Source organism: Meles meles, chromosome 21, assembly GCF_922984935.1.
Source record: "Meles meles chromosome 21, mMelMel3.1 paternal haplotype, whole genome shotgun sequence".
Classification (NCBI taxonomy): Eukaryota; Metazoa; Chordata; class Mammalia; order Carnivora; family Mustelidae; genus Meles; species Meles meles.
This window is the reverse complement of record NC_060086.1, coordinates 12,566,822-12,588,379: the sequence shown is the minus strand read 5'-3', so window position 1 is coordinate 12,588,379 and position 21,558 is coordinate 12,566,822. Positions and strand designations below refer to the sequence as shown.

At 47.9% G+C, this 21,558-nt stretch overlaps 2 protein-coding genes across 2 annotated transcripts in view; both read left to right on the top strand.

Annotated features, from left to right (window-relative positions):
• Positions 1-4,341: 4,341 nt before the first annotated feature.
• Positions 4,342-8,574, top strand: LOC123934166 (speedy protein E4-like). Its single transcript, XM_045994164.1, has 6 exons — positions 4,342-4,447; positions 4,941-5,138; positions 6,002-6,060; positions 6,547-6,632; positions 8,163-8,331; positions 8,512-8,574. Exons 1-6 carry the CDS (start codon positions 4,342-4,344, stop codon positions 8,572-8,574), a joined length of 681 nt encoding a protein of 226 aa, XP_045850120.1.
• Positions 8,575-14,482: 5,908 nt separating this feature from the next.
• ZNF12 (zinc finger protein 12) overlaps positions 14,483-21,558 on the top strand; it is a 32,087-nt gene continuing 25,011 nt past the window's right edge. The window contains exons 1-2 of the mRNA XM_045992864.1: positions 14,483-14,921; positions 15,716-15,780. Of these exons, the coding sequence (XP_045848820.1) occupies positions 15,766-15,780 (15 nt within the window). The 5' untranslated portion in view covers positions 14,483-14,921; positions 15,716-15,765. The remainder of the gene's footprint in view (positions 14,922-15,715; positions 15,781-21,558) is intronic.

Sequence of the window (21,558 nt, the reverse complement as noted above, 5' to 3'; positions counted from 1 at the left end):
TGAGCAAGGGGCGGGCAGAGGGGGAGAGAGAGAGAGAGAGAAGCAGACTCCCTGCTGAGTGCTGTGCCTAGCTTGGGGCTCATGACCTTGAGATCACGACCTCCACCCTAAGGGCCACATTTTACCTTGATTTCCTCCGTAAAGACCCACCACCAAAAAAAAAAAAAAAAAATCGCATTCTGAGGTACCAGGGGTTAGGACTTCAACATATGAGTGGTGGGGGGAACGAGGAGGGTGGATGGGAGCACACAATTCAACCCCTAGCCTTTGCATCCCTGGTTTTGTCCAATTTGTTTCCTCACTGCCTTGGTTATGTTAATATGGACAGAACCCTTACAGATCATCTTATCTAAGTATTTTATTTTATTTATTTTTAAAGATTTTATTTATTTATTTGACAGACGGAGATCACAGGTAGGCAGAGAAGCAGGCAGAGAGAGAGGAGGAATCTGGCTCCCCGCTGAGCAGAGCCCCCGATGCGGGGCTCGATCCCAAGACCCTGGGACCATGACCTGAGCCGAAGGCAGAGACTTTAACCCACTGAGCCACCCTGGTGCCCCTAAGTATTTTATTTTATAGGTTGAAGAGATGGGGCCCTGAAGGCAGGAGGATTTGCCCAAGGGCACGTGCTGGTTTATAACAAAACCATTACTTTCCCATTCTCACCCCTCCCTCATCTTTTAGACAAGCATATTATAACTACTGGTTTATGGGGGCACCTGGGTGGCTCAGTGGGTTAAAGCCTCTGCCTTCGGCTCAGGTCATGATCCCAGGGTCCTGGGATCGAGCCCCACATCGGGTTCTCTGTTCTGCGGGGAGCCTGCTTTCTCCTCTCTCTCTGCCTGCCTCTCTGCCTGCTTGTGATCTCTGTCTGTCAAATAAATAAATAAAATCTTAAAAAAAAAACCCTGCTGGTTTATGTTCTCCAGATTGTCTACCCATAGGAGTCTGAGCAGATGGAGAATGGGACATAGTGAACAGGAAAGAGGACTTGAATCAGAGCAGCTGAGGTGAATCCTGGGGTCTTGCTTCAGTCTTTTGTGCATCACATCCCTTGTTCTAAAAAACAAATCCCAGGGGCGCCTTGGTGGCTCAGTGGCCAAAAGCCTCTGCCTTTGGCTCCGGTCATGATCCCAGGGTCCTGGGATCGAGCCCTGCATGGGGCTTTCTGCTCGGCGGGGAGCCTGCCTCCCCACTCCTCTCTCTCTGCCTGTCTCTCTGCCTATCTCTGTCAAATAAATAAATAAAATCTTTAAACATAAATAAATAACAAATCCCAGACTTCTGTTTTGTTATGGGAGGGCCCAATCAGGTCTGATGGCTGAAAGCATCAGGAATGGAAATCTGAATGCAAATGGGCTTCCCAGAGATTGAACTTCTGCAGCCACGAGTCACGTGTCCTTCACGGGGCAGCGTGGGACCCGCAGGAGGTCCAGGACCCAGCGACGCTGTGCGGGAACCCCAAGGCCATCTGCAGGCTCTCTGAAACCTCATCCAAGTGTGAAGGTTAACAATTGCAAACAAAGGTAACAGTCGGTCCCTGCACCTTGGATCAACTACTTTTTAAAAATTTCAGTTTTATTGAGGTGTAACTGACATATGAAACAGGAAGGTTTGAAGTGTACATCATTGCGAGTGATACGGAACCACAGTGAAGGGATTGTAACCATCTAGTTAGTTAACACATCCGTGACCTCACTTACTGACTTTTTTAGAGGGGGGTGAGAACATGTCAGTTCTACTCCCCTGGCAAGTTTCATTTATACGCTGTGTTGTGTGCAGTCCCTGTGTCTGATATGAGATCTGTAGATTTCATTCACCGTCTCCCTGGAAAGCTTTCTTCTTTTTACCAGCCTCTCCCTAGTTCCTCCACCTTCCCTACCCCTGGCAACCTTTTTTCTTTTCTTTCTTTTTTTTTTAACCTTCTGTTTCTCTGAGTTTAACTTTTTTTTGTTGTTTTTTAAGATTTCCCATATGAATGACACCACGCAGTATTTGTCTTTCTCTGTTGGGCTTATTTCACTCCGTGTAATGCCCTCAAGGTCCATCCATGTTGTCACGAAGGGCAGGATTTTCTTCTTTCTCACCTCTCTCCAAATATCAGTCTACAGCTCCCTCTGTATGTACTTCACACCTTCTTTATGCACGCCTCCGTTGACGGACACCTGGGTTGTTTTGCTATCTTGGCTATTGTGAGTAATGCTGTAATGAACACAGGAGGGCAGATATCTCTTTAATATCCTGTTTTCATTTCGTTTGGTTATATACCCAGCAGTGGGAGTGCCAGATTATATGGTACTTCTGTTTTTTGGGTTTGTTCATTTGGGTTTTTTTAATCTTTGGAGAAACCTCCATATTGTTTTCTGGGTGAACTGGTTTGACTTTATTTATACTTGGACTGGGCTCCTTAGCTATACGTAAGTGATCGAAATGCAAAATAAGACTTGAGGCACATCCCGAATTACAGATGTGCTTCTCATTCAAGTTCAAACAAGGGATCGAAAGCAAGGCTTAGCCAAAATGTGGACACAACCCAGGCTGTGGTGGATGGATGGATAAACTAAAAATGGTATGTATGTATTACTATGTTATTATATGATTGTGAAAGGAATATGTAAAAATGCAAACATACACACACACACAGAATGGATATTATTCATCTTTTTTTTTTTTTTAAGATTTCATTTATTTGACAGAGATCACAAGTAGGCCGAGAGGCAGGCAGAGAGAGAGAGGAAGGGAAGCAGGCTCCCCGCCGAGCGGAGAGCCTGATGCGGGGCTCGATCCCAGGACCCTGAGATCATGACATGAGCCGAAGGCAGAGGCTTTAACCCACTGAGCCACCCAGGCGCCCCGATAATATTCACCTTTAAAAAGGAAGGAATTCTGTCGTACACTATCACAAAGATGAGCATTGAAGACATTTTGCTGAATGAAATAAATCAGAAACATGTGCAAAAAATACTGCATGAGTCTATTGAGAGGAGGTAGCTGAAATAGCCAAATCTCTAGAGACAGAAAGTAGAATGGTGGTTTCCAGGGGCTGGGGGGGGGGGGCGGAGAATGGGGAGTTATATCCTTCAGTGGGTGCAGAGTTTCAGTTTCAGGGAAGACGGAAAAGTTCTGGAGAAGGATGGTGCTGATGGTAACACAGAAACCTGAATGTACTTACTGCCACCGAATCATACCCTCAAAAATGGTGAAAATGGTAAATTTTCAGTCCTGTTATTTTAACACAGAAAGAGCGAGCAAGATTCAGATGCCCAGGTGAGAAACAGAGGTAGGAGGTGGGAGGCTGGGAAGAAGCCGGCCGGTACTTCCGCGACGGTGTCTGTGCTATCACATGCTTCCCACCTTCTTGGTTAAACAGATTCTGCCTTGAATGGGAGATTTTCCCATCAAGCTTTTTGTGCATGTGACGTTTTGTTCTTGGGATACACAAGTGGTCGTGGAGTTTCTGGGTCAAGAGTGATACACGGGCTTACAAATTTCAGATGCAGCCTAGAGCTGATTAATTGCAATCAAGGGGCAGGTTTTGGGTGGTCCGGGGACTTCGGAAATTGTAGACACCGTCTGAAGTGTGTGAGAACACAGGTACCGTTATCTACGGGTTCAGGTTCCCGAAATGTCTCTTGGGCTCAGAGATGCCTGAGAGGAGAGCATGAGTGCTCCCCCACCACCGAACCCCACCCCCAACACAATGTCAGTAAAACATGGAGCGGAAGAAGTCTGCCAAATCAAGCGATTTAAACTAACTTTTAATTCCAACAGGTCCATGTACCTGGAACCTTCTTGACATACTTATTTCCGTCTTGTAAGTTCTTACCTTTCTGCTCATCCCAAATTCCCTTGTCTCTTTCCTCCTTCTCCCACCAGACTGTGCCCTGAATTAGGAATAGGAAGGATGGAGAGAGCCCAATATGTGCCAAGAGCAGAGAGAGCCGGGCATCTGCTGGAGAGGAGTAGAGCGATCCAGACCCCTCAAGGACAGTTTTGGAGGATGGTCCGAGGCTGGGTCGGTGGCAGGAAACAGCCTTTACCTCGAGATCCAAAACTGGACATCAGTCTGGCAGTTATGTGTTTCCCTTCAAACTGGTTGCCAGGCTGGAATGACCTGTGACATCAGAGGCTTCTGACCTTCCTGATTGGAAGGACCAGACTCCGTGGTGCTTGGCAGTGGAGGCGGACAACAGCATCTTCACAGACCTCTTCTCCACTCCTGGCTTTGCCCCAGCTTGGAGAAGGGATCACGGGCTTGCGTTCAGTCGGAATCTAGAAGAGGAGTTGGCACAGAACAGGGTCTAAGTTTTCTGGAAGGACAGAAAGAGCTTGGGAGAAATCATGGCCGATAGTCAACCATGTTCCCAGTCTGAGGACCAGAGCCCCCAGCCTAGCTCCTCAGGGTACCCCTTTGATGTGGTGGATGAAGAAACCCCGGGACCATCAGGTGAGAAAGCAGGAAGGGGAAGGGACTTGAGAGGCTTGGGTAGTGAGGAGGAATGGGTACAAGTCAGGAAGGAGTGTCTGAGTAGGGTGTGTGGGACAAGAGAGATCCAGAAAGCCAGGGATTGGAGAAGGAAAGTACAGGAGTTGGGGACAAAACTATAACCATGGAAGGAAAACCCAGGAAGCAAGGAAAGAGGGTTAGGAGATGAGATCCAAAGATGAGGTAAAGGAAGAGAGGAAATCATGCCATTATTCCCATGGGAGAAGTCATCTACAATGAAGTTTTGAGGATGGGGGTGGTGAAACAGTGCCAAAGATGAATGGGGACAGATGTGTATCAACAAAGGAGAAAGATGGAAACATGGTTCGGGAGATGTCAATTGTCAGTAAGGCTGGAGAGCATGAAGGGGAAGTTTGGGTTTTTGGAGGGGGAGAAGGGATGGCTGAATTCCAAAGACAAAAGCCTTATACTGTAGTCTGATTTCTTCACTCAGCCCCCTGGGTAGACCCCTGCCCCCTGCCTGAGTCCCCCACAAGGAAGAGAGGAAGGGATGAGTCAGATGAGGAGACAGTCCCCGGCACTGAGGACATCTGGGTCGTGGAGACACTGTGTGGCCTCAAGATGAAGCTGAAGAGACAACGGGTGTCTTCAGTGCTCCCTGAACACCACGAGGTCTTCAACAGGTTGCTTGGTAAGAAGAGCCCCTCCAACCCTCTTCCCTTTTCTCTTTAAACTCAAGAAACTTCCAATGCCTACATTTTTCCAGTGGAAGAGAATTCTCTGAAGGTTGCTGAGCTCTCCATCCTTGGAGGACTCCATAATGATCCCTCACTGGGGATCATTTCACACATAAAAATGACAGAGGATTAGGCGAGACTTGGAGAAAGGTCTGTACTTGGGATGAGAAATCTTGGTTTCAGTTACACTCCTGAGATGTCTTAGTTCTTATTCCTTTTGTTTTTTTTTAAGATTTCATTTATTTATTTTACAGAGAGAGATCACAAGCAGGCAGAGGCAGACAGAGAAAGAGTGGGGGGGAAGCAGGCTCCCCACTGAGCAGAGAGCCTGATGTGGGGCTCGATCCCAGGACTCTGGGATCATAACCTGAGCCGAAGGCAGAGGCTTTAACCCACCGAGCCACCCAGGAGCCCCTTTTTGGCCTTTTGACTCTACATGTCTTTGGCTGTATGTGTGGAGTTGGGCAGGGGGTGTGGAAATGACACGCCATCTTTATACCCTGATGTCACTGTGGGATGAGAAAATGACAGGGAATGACTGTGGTCTCCACAGTGGCATGTCCATGAATGATGAGACAGCATCCCCGTTGACTTCCCATCCAATCTTACAGGTGTGCTCTCTCTCAGCCTCCCCACAACGGAAGCCACCAACTTTTCCTGGCCAGTGACTGGTCTTTGCTCCCTTCTGCCCATCAGCCTCACCGTTGGCCACATCCTGAAACTTCCCCAGGGGAGGCATCATTCTCCTCTTTGCCCTGGAATGCTCCCACAGTACCCCATTCTGCTTGCTAACCTGACCTATGCCCTCTTTTCACAGAGGATCCTGTCATTCAAAGATTTCTGGCCTGGGACAAAAACCTGAGAGTATCTGACAAGGTATCACTGTTCTCCACTCAGATGTGTTCTTGCTCCAACATCTGTCCTGGGGCAGGGCGACGCCTCCAAAACCCTGTCTCCAACCTCATCCTGCCAACACTTCCCGTGGGGGACCCATGTGGTTTCCTGCAGATCCTCTGGGACCTGAGTCCCAGGCGTGCCCCTCTGGCTGTTGCCACCTTAAGTCCCTTCTCCTCTCAGCTCTTGGGTGGGACTCCCCTTGGCTCCAGCTTCTCAAAGACCCTCCAGAGGCTGGCTGTCCTGAAGACAAGTCCTCAAACCAGCACAGCTTGCTATCCTGGGAGCACCATAAACCCTTCCCTTGATTTCTTTGGTTTGCAATCAACCTTTTGACACCAAATAAGCAAATTCACCCAGCCCGTCGAAGCGGGATCACCTGCTCCAGCCTCCCGTCCCCTTCTCCCACTCATCTTCCTCACCCAGGATGTGACGTCTCTCTGACACTGTGTCTCCTCTTTCCGCCAGTATCTCCTGTCTATGGTCATAGCTTACTTCAGCCGTGCTGGCCTCTTCTCCTGGCAGTACCAGCGAATCCACTTCTTCATAGCCCTGTGAGTATTTTTATCTCATCCCTCAATAGCATTTGCTACCTGGGAGGATGGAGGGGAGAAGTGGGACTTTGACCTTTCATCTACTTTTTTTTTTTTTACCTGTTTGTAATTGTTTGTTAAACTATTTTTTAAAAAACTGTTGACCCCGTGTATAAAAACGATAGGGTTATAGTATAGTGTTTTTTAGACTGTTCTTTGTAAACACAAACATCCCTAACATCAGCTAGGTAGGAGAAGCAAACAGAAGACCCTTCTAAGAGGACGGAAGGAAGGAACAGACACGGCTCTGCCCTAAGCAAATAGACTAGCAAACCAGCCGGTCCGCATCCTCCGTCTGTCTCCTTCCCATGGCGATACCAAGTGTAATTGTTTTCCTCCTCCGTTTTCCCAGCACAAATGCCTCGATTCAGGCCCCCAAGACATAGCACAGATCTGTTATGAATGCTTCCGCGGGTGTTTCTTACAAGACCGTCCCCAAGCCAGTGGGCGCTTTGTGCACGAAGTCCTTCAAAGCTCTGGTCTCCTCCTTCGCTCTCCAGGGCTAGTGGCGTTCTTGGTCAAGGCCAGGCTTCCGAGCTTGTATCCAACCCGTTCGTCTTCATCCAACTTGTTCATCCCCTTGGTATTTCATCCTTCCCAGAAGCCTTACTTCTGTTCCTATACTGCATTTTCTGTCGAGGTAATTTTGCACATATACCTGAAGAAAATGACTTGTCCTCAAGGTCAACTTCGACTCCCAAATCTTCAGGTGCTCCCCCCCACCCCGCCCCACTGCCCTCCCTGACTTCCGCTCCACAGTAGCACTTCTGTTAAAATCCAAGTGTCATGGATATTTTGGACTATGGTTATTTCCTATCCACTCACGGCTCCACCCCTCGGTTCCCTTCCCCAATCCCATTAGACTCGATGCCTGCAGGACTTGTCAAGATTTTACCACACTCTCAAAGACGCTGCGCACAATTCCTTCTGTTTTGCATAGGTTTAAGTTATGTTGGGTCTAGGAGGTGATCAGTATTGCACTTGAACATGAGAAAAACATCATTTATTCATTCAACAAATACATGTAAAGTGCACCTTATGGGCCAAGGACATGAGGCAATGGGAAGAGAGATTCAAGAAGTGCATGTTGAATTAATGCACCCACATGAACCCCGTCCTGTATTAGTCATTTGGTAGGAAAGTCATGATTACAGAATAGAACAGGGTCAGCTCCTGCCCATGGGAGGTGTATATGGCCTTGCTCTACGGGGAGACAGGTTTGTGCAAAAACTAGCTGAAGGGAAGGGGCGGGTGTGGGGTTGGGGAACCACCCCCCGCCGGGCAAGACATGCCCTCAGGTTTCCCGTTGAGTTCCCTCTTCATCCTCAAGCTGGGAGAAGTCTCCGCCCAGCCATGCCTTCTTGATGACTGAGTGGCACTCTGTGACACTGGGTAATGAGCAGCCTGTGTCCTTTCTGGGTAGCTGAGCTCAGATGGGGGGGGCATCCTTCCCGTCCTGCTTCTGACCAGCAACCTGATGTCTCTCTCCAGCTACCTGGCCAACGATATGGAAGAGGATAACCAGGCCCCCAAACAGGCCATCTTTTCATTCCTCTATGGGAAGAACCGGTCCCAGCGTCCCTTGTTCCACAAACTGAGATTCCAATTCATACGATCCATGGACTGGAAGACCAGGGTGTCCCGAGAAGAGTGTGAAGAGGTGGGTGGGCTGGAGGGATTGGGGTGCGGGGCCCAATGGGAGAGATTGGGGAACAAGGAGGGACATGGGGATTCGGGACCAGAAGAATTAAGAGTCTGGACAATAGGAGGGAGTAGGTCGGGGGGCATGGGGCAGGGCCCATCTGGAAGTTGTGTTCTCCTGGAGCCGCTTGTCTTCCAGATCCAGGCTTTCGATCCAGAGTTGTGGGTGTGGGGGCGAGATCGCTGCACTCTCATGCCCTAGGTCTCCCAGGGCCATGGAGGCCTGAGGTCATCGGCCTGAGGGAAGGTAGGTATCTGTCCTCATGGGTCCAGGCACAATGATTTCTTGTGTAATGAGGAGATCTGAGGGATCTAGTTGCTGGGCCACGCTCATCTCCCTAGCCCCACATGTCAGCCTTCCACACGCTATGAAGTGGAAGCAGTACACGCGCTCAGGTCCCAGCCACGAGCTGACAACCCCACAGAGCCATGACTCAGGGAGATGTGTGGGAGGCCAGACCTCAGGAAAACCAGTTTGTCACAGAGGCATGGACTTGGCTGAAATAATTCCATTGAAACCAATTGGGCCCAGATGATAGCTTTGAGGAAATGTTGACTTTCTGTGAAAAGGGAGCAACTTTCCAATTTCTTCCCCTATATTGTGTTTTGACTTTCTCTTTCATGCCTCAGAGATATGAATTCTGGGGATTTATTTACAAAAAAGTAAATGTCTAACAATAGGACTTTGGATGGAACAGTCTACCTATCCAATACTCAAAGATAAATTAGGACGAGCTGTGTTTTCATCCAGATTTGCTTGTGAGCACATTGGTGATGGCCAGATGGCATCTGTGAGTCCTTCGTGTCCCCTGCCCACTTCTGGACCAGTCTCCCATCTTGTTCCATTACATCTTTCCCCTCGGGTTCACAGTCAAGGAGTTTGTCAGAATGAGTGAACCTTCAGAAATACTAGTTTTGGGGCACCTGGGTGGCTCAGTGGGTTAAAGCCTCTGCCTTCAGCTCAGGTCATGATCCCAGGGTCTTGGGAAGGAGATCGGAATGGGGCTCTCTGCTCAGCAGGGAGCCTGCTTCTCCATCTCTCTCTGCCTGCCTCTCTGCCTACTTATGATCTGTCTGTCAAATAAATAAATAAAATCTTAAAAAAATACTAGTTTCAGCATAACTTATTGTGATTAGCACATAGAGTTATAGATTTGGGCAGAGGATTAAGTAAAGATTTGGTTTAAATCGTGTGAACTATTTCTCAGTCCATTCGGGCTCCCACAACGAAGTACTACATGGCTTTGAGCAGCAGACATTTATTTCTCATGGCTTGGAGGCTGGAAGTCTGAGAGAAGGGTGCCAGACCCTTTTCTGGGTTGCAGACTAAGTGGGTTCTGAGTTAGGTCACTGGGGTCTCTTTTATCAGAGCACTACTCCCATACATGAGGGTCCCAAGGTGAGTTTCGGGTCTAAAGCAACATCCTCTCAAGTTTGTTTGTTTGTTTCTTTTGTTGTTGTTGTTTTGTTTTTGTTTTATTTTCAAAGATTTTAATTATTTTCAGAGACAGAGAGAGAACACAAGCAGGGGAGTAGCAGGCAGAGGGAGAAGCAAGCTCCTCATCTGAGCAAGGAGCCTGATGCAGGACTCAATCCTGGGTACCTGAGCCGAAGGCAGACGCTCAACCGACTGAGTCACCCAGGCGACCCTCAAGTTTGCTTTACTCGCTGAGCAGAATCACCTAGAGTCCTGGCTATCAAGCAGATAACTGGGTCTGACCTTAGGCACATGAAGAAATTTGGGGGGTCAGGGTTACCAAAGTCCAAGAGTCATAACTGAAAACGAATTGGGGTTTAGAATGAAGGATTAGAGATAAAGTTGGATTTATGAATTAGTCTAAACTCTGGTTAGAACTAACCAAGATGTCTGGAGAGTTGTCTCCTTGCGATCTGACTTCCTCTTTTTCTCTCAATTGCAGATCCCTGAGCCCAGGGGAGACGCAGGTTTTCAGCAGGAAGTCAATCCAGACACTAACAACAGGCATGAGGAAGGAAGAGAGGAGTCTCTTGTGTAGATAATCTAGAAGAACCCAGGACCTTCTAGAATTAGCTGAAGGGAGTTCTCATATTGTACTCCAAGGAGCTGGGAGTACCTGTAGGAGTCCAGAGAAGGACAATAAGAAAACAGTCTTTTTTTTCAGGTTCCACCCCTTCCTGGGGTGGCACCAAATATTTCAGATTTTTTTAATTTAAATCTCCCTTGAGGTAGGAGTTGGAGATCCTGTTTTTTATACATTGGGACACAGACGAGGAGGAGATTACTTCAAAAATATAAAATGAGAGACAAAGGATTGTAATAGCCTAATGTATGCCATGAATTTCATTGGTATATTTTGAAAATGTTGCCCTTAGAATTATTTTATTTATTTTTATATTTTATATTTATGTATTTATTTTTAAAAGTTCAGAAATAGTCATAGTTTTCAAAACATGTTGTTCCTACGAAGTTTTGTGATGAGATTACACCTGTAGATGAAATTTTGTTGACATATTCAGGATAGGTTTTTGTGTTTTTATTATAGTTATATATCAATTACACTTATAACCAGGTAGGTGGTTCCCTCAAGTTGTTATTACTGTAAATGTTTTTTTGATATTTAGTCTTCATTATTAAATTGTGAGAATCAGTTGTAATTTTTTTACTTGCCTTGATGACATGTTTGTAAGTTGTTTTGTTATTTTAGGTTATTAAAGAGGACACTGCAATGTGTCTCTTGAGGAAAAATAATAAAGATAAAAGTCTTTCTCTTCGTGGTGTTTGTGGTCATCCCAATTGGTCCTACTGTTCACTGTCCAATGATACTCTTTCTTAATGGAGTTGTGATTATTCAGCCACACTTCTTACCTTTGAAAAATAAGTGTAAGTTTTTTTTAATGAGGATGTGGGTTCTTTTTAAAGATTTTATTTATTTATTTGACAGAGAGAGATCACAAGTAGGCAGAGAGGCAGGCAGAAAGAGAGAGGGGGAAGCAGGCTCCCCTCTGTGCAGAGAACCCGATGTGGGTGGGGCTCGATCCCAAGAACCTTATATCATGACCTAAGCCGAAGGCAGACGCTTAACCCACTGAGTCACCCAAGTGCACCAAGAGTAATTTACTTTTCATGTAGAAAAAAAAAGAAGACAAAGTGAACCCTGAGCTTGTGTCTTAAAGCAAGAGACAAGGCAAAGATATTGAGGGAGAAAAGGGGAAAGAAGGAAGATAGTGCTATGGGGACCTAGATAATCTGAAATTCACAATGAAGGCAAGGTGACTCAGTGAGATTATGCATTCCAGGCGATGATCCATGGCAAGCAGACCCACAGGTGCAAGGGAGCACCCTTCTTTGGTAGAAGGAAAATCTACAGTGTGGGATGAAACAGAATAAGAGAGGCATGGAGAAAAAAGAGTTAATGGCAGGAATCCTGAATATTGGAGGAAACCATCTTGGGAGATGGTAGCACCAGAGAATACTGTGGCTGTCCCAAATACCAAGCTTCAGTGTCCTTGGAAAGCATCCCATGGATGTCTTGGCACATAGATGCATATCACCAGTCAGGAAGCTCACCTGAGCTTGGTGACCAGAGTTTTTATTGGGGTTTCATTATGCAAGTGTGATTAATTCAATCATTGTCCATATATTGAACTCAGTCTCCAACTCTCTTCATCCTTCCCCCAGAGATTGGGCTGATATCAAGTGTTTCAAAGCCCCACCCCTGTTGGTGTTCCTGGTATGGCTGGCCCTATCCTGACTCATCTCATTAGCACAAACTCAGGTTTGGTCCACGGGGCCCAGTGTGAGTTATAAACACTCCTATCACTCAGGAAATTCCAAAGATTTAGAGGTTCTCTCCCAGGAACCAGGGAGAGGTATCCGAAAAATTGTTTATACAACACATTGGCTATGGTAGGAGACTGGCAAAACTCAGGTAGTCAGGGAAGGTAACAGTTTTGGGACAGATCTATCATAGGAGATGTTGAAGAAGTTGAACAAATAAGGATTGAAATAATGGGGTGCTCATGGGGATTTGGAATAGCTTGGGAGATGTGAGAAACTTAGGAGATGAACACAGCTCTCTATATAGGAACAACGAGCAACTGAGTAAAGAGAAACCAAAGGAAAAATTGTGTGTGTGTGGGTGTGTGTGCGTGTTGGGGTTGGGGTGCAGTTCTGATAAAAGAGATGAACTGCTAAGCATGGAACAATTTCAGAAAGTGAAACCACCAAGGTCAGAAGAGCCACAGGGACGTCAGTATCTAATTACAGCAGCTCTAGGAGAGGGATGGCATTCAGAATTGGGACACAGTTGATGGACTGAGAACAGTGGAGAGACTAGATTCTGCAGACACGGAAACAGAGAGGAGAAACAATATGACAGCTTGGAAACAAATATAACTTATGAGACACCTAGGACTTAAAATGTATATATAAGAAGCTCCAGGTCTCTGCAGGGTGGCAGGTAAAGGCAGATTAGGAAACAACTCAAATGAGGAAAGAACTGAATGAAAAGACAGAAGAAACAGGACATGGACGCAAACAATAAAGCAGCAACAAACAGGCAAGAAAACAAACGGTCAGGTGACTGATGACAGGTGAGAACTGGGAGTGCTGGGGAACAATGGAGCAGAACATTGTGGTTTCAGCCTGGACACACCTAGGGAAACCGAGATCAGGACTGATCCAGTTGAAGAGAAGGGGCAGCCAAGGCTGCTGAGAAGGGGGTGAAGCTTAAGAGACTTGGAGGATAAAGAGAGGGACCAGCTGAGAAAGTGGGAGAGGCTAGAGGCCGCTGAAGGCTGAGAAGGAATACGAATCCAGGGAGGTGGTTTGGAAATGTGAGCTGATGGCAGAAGGATGTGTGACTCCCAGAGGAACGAAAGAGCACAGAAGAGTCAGAGCAGCCAAGTTTCTGGAACCAGAAAGCATCCAGGGCTATAGGTGGCCACTGAGTGGAGGTCAGGAGGCAGCAAGAGTGAAGTTTAGCCACACAGCAGAGGAGCAGCGGGCTTTTCCGGAGAAGCAGAAGTGAAGGAAGAACTCCAATGCCTGGAGATGGAAAAGTAGGAGAGTGATGGGGATCAAGGGTGCGATGTGGCTCAGTCAGTGAAGTGGCTGCCTTCGGCTGAGGTCATGATCCTGGGATCCTGGGATGGGGCCCCGCATCGGGTGCTCTGGTCGGTGGGGAATCTGCTTCTCCCTCTCTATCTCAGCTGCCTGCTCTGCCTCCTTGTGCTCTCTGTCAAATAAATAAAATATTTTTTTTAAAGGGGTGTGTGTGATGTGATAACCTCTGACACAGAGTGGATCAGATGGGGAGATGAAACAATGGCACAGCATGGGGCGTCCAGAATTTCCTGTGAGGAGGAAAAACTGATTCTACAGGACTTCAGAAGACAAGTGGGATGCCTGGACTATGGTGGCTGTGGCAGAAGGAACTGTCGTGCTTTAAGACTGGGGTGATTTAAGACTGAGTGACAGGGGCGCCTGGGTGGCTCAGTGGGTGAAGCCTCTGCCTTCAGCTCAGGTCCTGATCCCAGGGTCGCGGGATCAAGCCCTGCGTCGGGCTCTCTGCTCAGCGGGGAGCCTGCTTCGCCTTCTCTCTCTCTGCCTACTTGTGATCTCTCTCTCTCTCTGTCAAATAAATAAGACTGAGTGACAAACAAGGAGGAGCACCTTTGTGAAGGGGAAACACGGAGAAAACTAGAAAGAAATAGGAGCAGTGACTCAAGAAGAGTCCCGCGGGCAACTCTGTGGCACCTGTCTCAGTAGCTACTCCCATTCTCTCAGCTTCTCCCTCAACAGGCAGCCACATACCCTACTCTGATCCTAGAGAAGGCGGGATTGTCTTTTTCTTTTCAGTTTTTTCCTTTATTTTTTTCTCCTTTCCTGCCCTTCCCTTTTGCTTCCTTTTCCCTTCCCTTTCCCTCCCCTCCCCTTGCCTTTTTTCTTTTTAAGTGTGGCTTTTTCGAGACGTCCCCTAACTTGGGGGCGCTTGGACTCACGGGAAACAGAGGTCGGCTATTTGTCGGGCTCTCGAGTGGGCTCCCCCAGGCGCACCGCCGCCGCCGTCCTGCGCATGTGCAGCTCGGCCTGTGTGCGTGTTCGCGCACGCGTAGTGCCGCCGCGCAACTCTCTCTTCCTGTCCGAGCTCAGGTCACCGCTCGCCGTGGTTCCCAGGCTTCGGCCTCCGGCGGGCGAGCGTCCCAGAGCCCGAGGGGCTGCACGCCGTCCAGCCGGGCCGGCACCCAGCAAGCGTGGGGCTGTGCGGGCGCGGGTCCGCGTGGAGGCTCTAGCGGGGACCCCCGAGCGCGAGCCCCGGAGCCCACGGGCTGGGCCGGAGGGGCCGGGCGGTGGCGACGGCGACGGCGCAGGGCGGCGAGGCCCCGGCCCGGCCCGTCTGCTCCCGCGGGACGGCGAGGCCCCTGGAGACCGAATCGGGCCCGAAGTGAGTTTGTCCCGTAGGCCCAGAGCCGGCTCACCGGGAACGGCGGCCCCGGGAGGCGGAGGAAGAGCAACCGCCGCCCCGGAGTCCTCGGGAACCTCGGGACAGCTCGGCGTGGCCCGACGGGGTAGGTAGTGCGCTTGTGGGTGTTGCGGGCGGCTGGACCTGGAGGGATGGGCGCTCCCCCGGGACTGGGGACTCGTGGGACTCACGTTTCCCGGGGGCGCAGGGAGTTCCCGTCTCCCCTCCACCCCGACACCCCTTGCTCCCTCGGTTCTCTGTCCAGTTCTAGACGGGTCTGTACGCGCAGGAGCGTGTGCTGACCCTGCTAGGTTGTGCCCTGAGGCATCCCTCAGTGTAGGGCAGGACCAGTGTGCGGAGGAGTTGACAGGAGGAGACTGGGCCTGAGAAGGGAGGGGGTTTGTTCACGTTGACGGGGTCTGGGGGTGGGCTTGCTCGCAGGACTCACCTCCTGGACCTGGGTTCTGCCCTGTTACATTTAAGTCAAAATGAGTTTCTTAATAAAAGACCCTTTTGAGCGGCACTTTGCAGTTTGTATAAATGATTTGAAAACAACCATGCCTGAGTGCATCTTTTTCCTCAGAGCATTCCGTTCTGTTCTTAAGTAGTTAAAAGGGGTAGTGAGAAGATAGAGGAGTGTAACAGATTTTGTTTTATGTTACTTTTAATGATGGAGGATTATTTCAATAGAGTTCAGGTTTGTTAGTTAAGGAACAACATACCAGTCAGGTTGGAGTTACAGACAGGTGGATGCGCCCTCATTCTTTTGGTCATTTCTGAAGATTTAAAGGGACAGTGTCGCAGTTTCTTTCATGGAACTTTCCAGGCGAGTACTCCTCTCCCCCCCTTCTTCGGCTCCAGATCTCACTTAGTTTCCTTGCTTGTCCTTTCTTTCCTCAGGTCTGCCTCCGCTTTCACTGTCCTTCCTGTTTTTCCAAGATCGGCAGAAAATGAGTAAATCTTTGGTGAGTATTTCTGTGTATGTGTTTATTCCGCACTTGCACTTATAGTAGACCTTAGGAGGTGAGTAGTTCAGACTTTAAAGTGGGAATGGGGACATAAAGACAAAAAAGGTATGGGTGGACAAATCGTGAGTAGTGTGGGGCACCAAGCATGTCTGTGATGTTCATCTGTGTGGACAGCACGATCCTTCAGAGCCCTTGAAGCCAGAGTTCAGTTGACATTCGTTGCAAAAAGTGACAAATACCATTCAGTACTTGATTTACACTGACCTGCCAAAAAACAGTTTTGTTTTCTCGTGTGTCTTGTGATTTCTTTGGACAGGTTGTTGTAATGGTGAACAGGCTTCCTGAGTGGCCATCCCCAAACCGTGGCCATTGGTATCTCACTTGTGCCTCCTGGAGGCAAGGCATACTGTCCAGGGAGCACCCAGTGCATATAATTTCTCTGGTAACTAAAACATTGCCCCATAAATGCATCATTTTTATTTCTCGAGTCAAGGGGAGGATGAGGGAGCTCTAGAGGAATGGCCTTTCCACCCTCCAGTGAGTCTTGCTACCTAGTTCTCTCTGATCATCTGTCTGGTTTGCATCTCAGACTGGGCGGTGACACCTCTGGGAGAGATTGCTGATTTCCCACTCACGTTGTATCCCAAACGGCACTTCCGGGTCTGCCCCTGTCCCTCTGGAACCTGACCCGGTAAAGGTTAAGCTGGGAGCCAGTCCTTGTGTTGGACCACTTGCCACCTTTCCTATCTGCAGAGGCGGTCTGTTGGCATCTCTGACGAGTTTCTCCTGTCTCTTTGTGACTGCTTCTCTGCCCTCTTCAAGTGTTGTCATGTCTATGCCCCCCCCCCCACCCCTGACTTTTACACCTGGCAGACCGCCCCCTCACATCCTCTGAACCACTGGCTCTGTCTGTTCTCCCATGTGGACCAGATGCCGGGGCTTCCGGGGAGGGTGTCCCAAGTCACCTTAATAGACTCAGTAGATTCAGAAGTAATTATTTGCAGCCTCCCGAACTATGCCTTCTGCTCTCGTCCCCGTCCTCTCTCTGTTCCATTATCTAGCCTGTCACTCTGTCCCGAACAATGGGATTCATTCTCCTCTCTGTCTGCATCCTGTGTTACATTTGCATGTTCCTGTTGTTGTGTTCTAAGTGGCTTCTGTCCCTTCCCCTTCGTCTCCTCCATGCTGCCGTTAAAATAGCTCATTCTTTTCATCTGTGGACCATTATAGAAACTTCCTTTCTGTGCTCCTTTCCTCCATGGGCTCAAGTGTATTTTTCACGTTGAGCATTTCTCCAAAACTGTGAATCACATAATTTTGTCCCATTTGGAAAAAGCACTTTAGAGGCTCTCTGAGTGGCAGGAAATGCAGGGCTGGGGTGGGCCGGGGCAGTCAAGGGGCCCTGGCTTGTTAGTGAGACAACAGGCAGAGAAGGAACGTGGCCTGGGGTGTTCTAGCTGATCGTAGGCCCATACTGCATTGGCGGGGTTGGGTTTGTTCTTTTCTCCCCCCCCCCCCACTCAAGAGAATATTAAGTTGTTTATTGATTACACATGATAATCGGTGTTTGTTTTTTTTAAGATTTTGTTATTTTTTATTTGACAGATCACAAGTAGGCAGAGGGGCAGGCAGAGAGAGAGGGGGAAGCAGGCTCCCCGCTGAGCAGAGAGCCCAATGCGGGGCTCGATCCCAGGACCCTGAGATCATGACCTGAGCCGAAGGCAGCGGCTTAATCCACTGAGCCACCCAGGCGCCCCTGATAATCGGTGTTATACAAGCTTTAATCCATCTATAATTTTATCTGGTACCATTATTCAATTTAGATATATTGCCTAGGATATGCCAACAATCATATTAATAACCAAACAAACTCCAGGACTTTGCTTGGGTGACCCTTTTAATGTGAACTTCAGGTCACAACACATTTTCAGTTCAACTGCACCAAGGTTTGGGGAGACTGTGGCTTCTGTGCCCAAGCAGATTGCAAATAAATTTCGAATGGAACCTGGCCTCACCCTGAAGGAATTTGAACTTCACACCGTCGGGGTAGTGTACCAAGATGGCTTCAGAGTAGACTGACTTTACGCAGCACATTTAAGAAAAAAATACATTTGTTCAGGGTCATGATCAGACTATTACATTTAGCAGCATGGATCAAAAAAAAAAAAAAATACATTAAAATCCTTTGTTGGGGGCGCCTGGGTGGCTCAGTGGGTTAAGCCGCTGCCTTCAGCTCAGGTCATGATCTCAGGGTCCTGGGATCGAGTCCCGCATCAGGCTTTCCGCTTAGCGGAGAGACTGCTTCCCTTCCTCTCTCTCTGCCTGCCTCTCTCGTGATTTCTCTGTCAAATAAATAAATAAAATCTTAAAAAAAAAAAAAATCCTTTGTTGGAATGCTTTACACTTTCCAAAGAACAGAAACTAAAGTAACCCGTTTTACAGTTAGTCACAAACACGGTGCTGGAATTGTCCGCCCGCACACGTGAGTACCACCTAACACGTCATCTTTGTAGCGGCTTTGCTGCCACTGTGCTTGGCTGAGTTCAGGAATCAGTTGTAACCTGTAGCTTCCTTGTTTCTCTGGCTCTCCTCTCCTGCTACGCTCCGTTTACTGGCAGTAACTAAAACCTTCTGCTGGGGCGCCTGGGTGGCTCAGTGTGTTAAGCCTCTGCCTTCGGCTCAGGTCATGATCTCAGGGTCCTGGGATCGAGCCCCACATCAGACTCTCTGGTCTGTAGGGAGCCTGCTTCCCCCTCTCTGTCTGCCTACCTACTTGTGATCTCTCTCTCTCAAATAAGTAAATAAAATCTTAAAAGAAAAAGAAACACAAATCTGCCACTGCTGTAGCTACCTTGGTTTTGTGGTTTGGCGAAGTGTTGGCTTCCACCTTTGGGGCCAGAGCTTCTTCTGCCTCCTAAATTTCCTCCTTTCATGGGTCCAGAATTTGAAGATTGATTATTGTAATTGCCGCAATCATTTTAGCTTCCACCGCCTCCGAGGTCGCTTCCATCATTACCGAATCCGTTCTAGCCATCCAAACTGCTACCCTGTTTATCACCACCTCGACCACCACCAAAGCCACCTGGATCACCGAAGTTCCCTCCACAACCGAAGCTGTCATTCCCACCAAAACCACCTCCATGACCACCAGCAAAGTTTCCAGATCCACTTGGACTTCTTTGGCTGGGTGAAGCAGTAGCCCTCTCTTGCTTACATAGGCCTTTCCTTACTCCCTAGTTGTGGCTGTTCACAGTGTGGTATTTTTGAATGACAGGCTTGTCTTCAGAGTCCTGGTCATCAACTGTTACAAAAGCAAAACCCCTCTTTTTGCCACTGCCTTGGTCAGTCGTGATCTCTGTCCCTTCGCTTTTCCCATACTGTTCGAAATAATGTCTTAGATGATGATCTTCGGTGTCGTCTTTAATGCCACCAACAAAAATCTTTTTCCCAGTTACGTGGGTACCGGGTCTTTGAGAATCCTCTCTTGAAACAGCCCTCTGGTTCCACAACTCTTCCGTCCACCTTGGGCGGCCTTGCGTTCATGGCTGCCTCCACCTTCTCCCCGGGGGAGTATGCCACAAACCCAGAGCCTCTGGAGTGCTTGGTGTTGGGATCTGTCATCACCACACAGTCCCCAGTGCTCAGAATGGCTCCTCAGACTCTCATTGGTTGTTTCAAGGCTCAGACCTCCGATGAAGAGCTTCCGCAGCCGTTCAGGCTCTTTGAGAGACTGTGACTTAGACCTGGTGGCGGTGGGAAGGGAGACTTGAACGATGCTTACTCGGCGGTGCCCACGGGCAGAAAGGACTTGGGTTTGTTCTGAACCACGAGAGAGTTTAAGTATATATTCACGTGTTTGGAAGCCTTCTTTTGTTTTGTTTTGTTTGTGGCTTTTATCTTAATCTCATTTTTTATTCACATTGATTTTCCTGACAGTAGATTTTTTTGGCCAGTGCAAAAGGGATTATATAATCTCTGATGGGAGCTATGAGTGGATGTGTATATGGAATACACACGGTATGTGTATATACACCCACACATCCAGAGTCTCTGTGAAAGTTGTATTCTTACCTGTAGCCCAGTGACTGATGGTTCCTTTTTAAAAAAATTTTTTAAAAATTAATATACAGTGGAGCGCCTGGGTGGCTCAGTGGGTTAAAGCCTCTGCCTTCGGCTCAGGTCATGATCCCAGGGTCCTGGGATCGAGCCCTGCATGGGGCTCTCTGCTCCGCGGGGAGCCTGCTTCCTTCTCTCTCTCTCTGCCTGCCTCTCTGCCTACTTGTGGTCTCTGTCAAATAAATAAAATCTTTTTAAAAAGTTAATATACAGTGTATTGTTTCAGGGGTACAGGTCTGTGATTCATCAGTCTTACACAATTCACAGCGCTCACCATAGCACATACCCTCCCCAATGTCCATCCCCCAGCCACCCCATCCCTCCCACCTCCCTCCACTCCAGCAATCCTCAGTTTGTTTCCTGAGATGAAGAGTCTCTTATGGCTTATCTCCCTCTCTGGTTTCGTCTTGTTTTATCTTTCCCTCCTTTTCCCTATGATCTTCTGTCTTGTTTCTCAAATTCCTCATATCAATGAGATCATGTGATAATTGTCTTTCTCTAATTGACGTATTTCGCCTAGCATAATACCCTCTAGTTCCATCTCCATCATTGCAAATGGCAAGATGTCTTATTTTTTGATGGCTGCATAATACTCCATTGTAGATATGTACCGCATTTGCTTTATCCATTCATCTGTCGTTGGGCTTCTAGGTTCTTTCCATAGGTTGGCTATTGTGGACATTGCTGCTATAAACATTTGGTGCACATTCCCCTTCGGATCACTACATTTGTATCTTTGGGGCAAATACCCAGTAGTGCAATTGCTGGGTCGTAGAGTAGCTCTATTTTCAACTTTTTGAGAAACCTCCGTACTGTTTTCTAAAGTGGCTGCACCAGCTTGCATTCCCACCAACAGTGTAAGAGGGTTCCCCTTTCTCTGTGTCCTCGCTAACACCTGTCGTTTCCTGACTTGTTCATTTTAGCCATTCTGACTGGTGTGAGGTGGTATCTCATTGTAGTTTTGATTTTGTTTCCCTGATGGCGAGTGATGTTGAGCACTTTTTCATGTGTCTGTTGGCCATTTGGAAGTTTTCTTTGCAGAAATGTCTGTTCATGTCTTCTGCCCATTTCTTGATTGGATTATTTGTTCTTCGGGTGTTGAGTTTTGTTTTTTTGTTTGTTTGTTTTTAAATATTTTATTTATTTATTTATTTATTTGACAGACAGATATCACAAGTAGGCAGAGAGGCAGGTAGAGAGAGAGAGGAGGAAGCAGGCTCCCTGCCAAGCAGAGAGCCCGATGTGGGACTTGATCCCAGGACCCTGGGATCATGACCTGAGCCGAAGGCAGAGGCTTTAACCCACTGAACCACCCAGGCGCCCCCGGGTGTTGAGTTTAATAAGTTCTTTAGGGATTTTGGATACTAGCCCTTTATCTGATATGTCATTTGTGAATATCTTCTACCGTTTTTCAGTTTTCTTTTGGTTTCATTGACTGTTTCCTTTGCTGTGCAAAAGCTTTTGATTTTGATGAAGTCCCAATAGTTCATTTTTACCCTTGCTTTCCTTGCCTTTGGCAATGTTTCTAGGAAGATGTTGCTGCGGCTAAGGTCAAAGAGGTTGCTGCCTGTGTTTTCCTCAAGGATTTTGATGGATTCCTGCCTCACATTGAGGTCTTTCATCTCTTTTGAGTCTATTTTTGTGTGTGGTGTAAGGAAA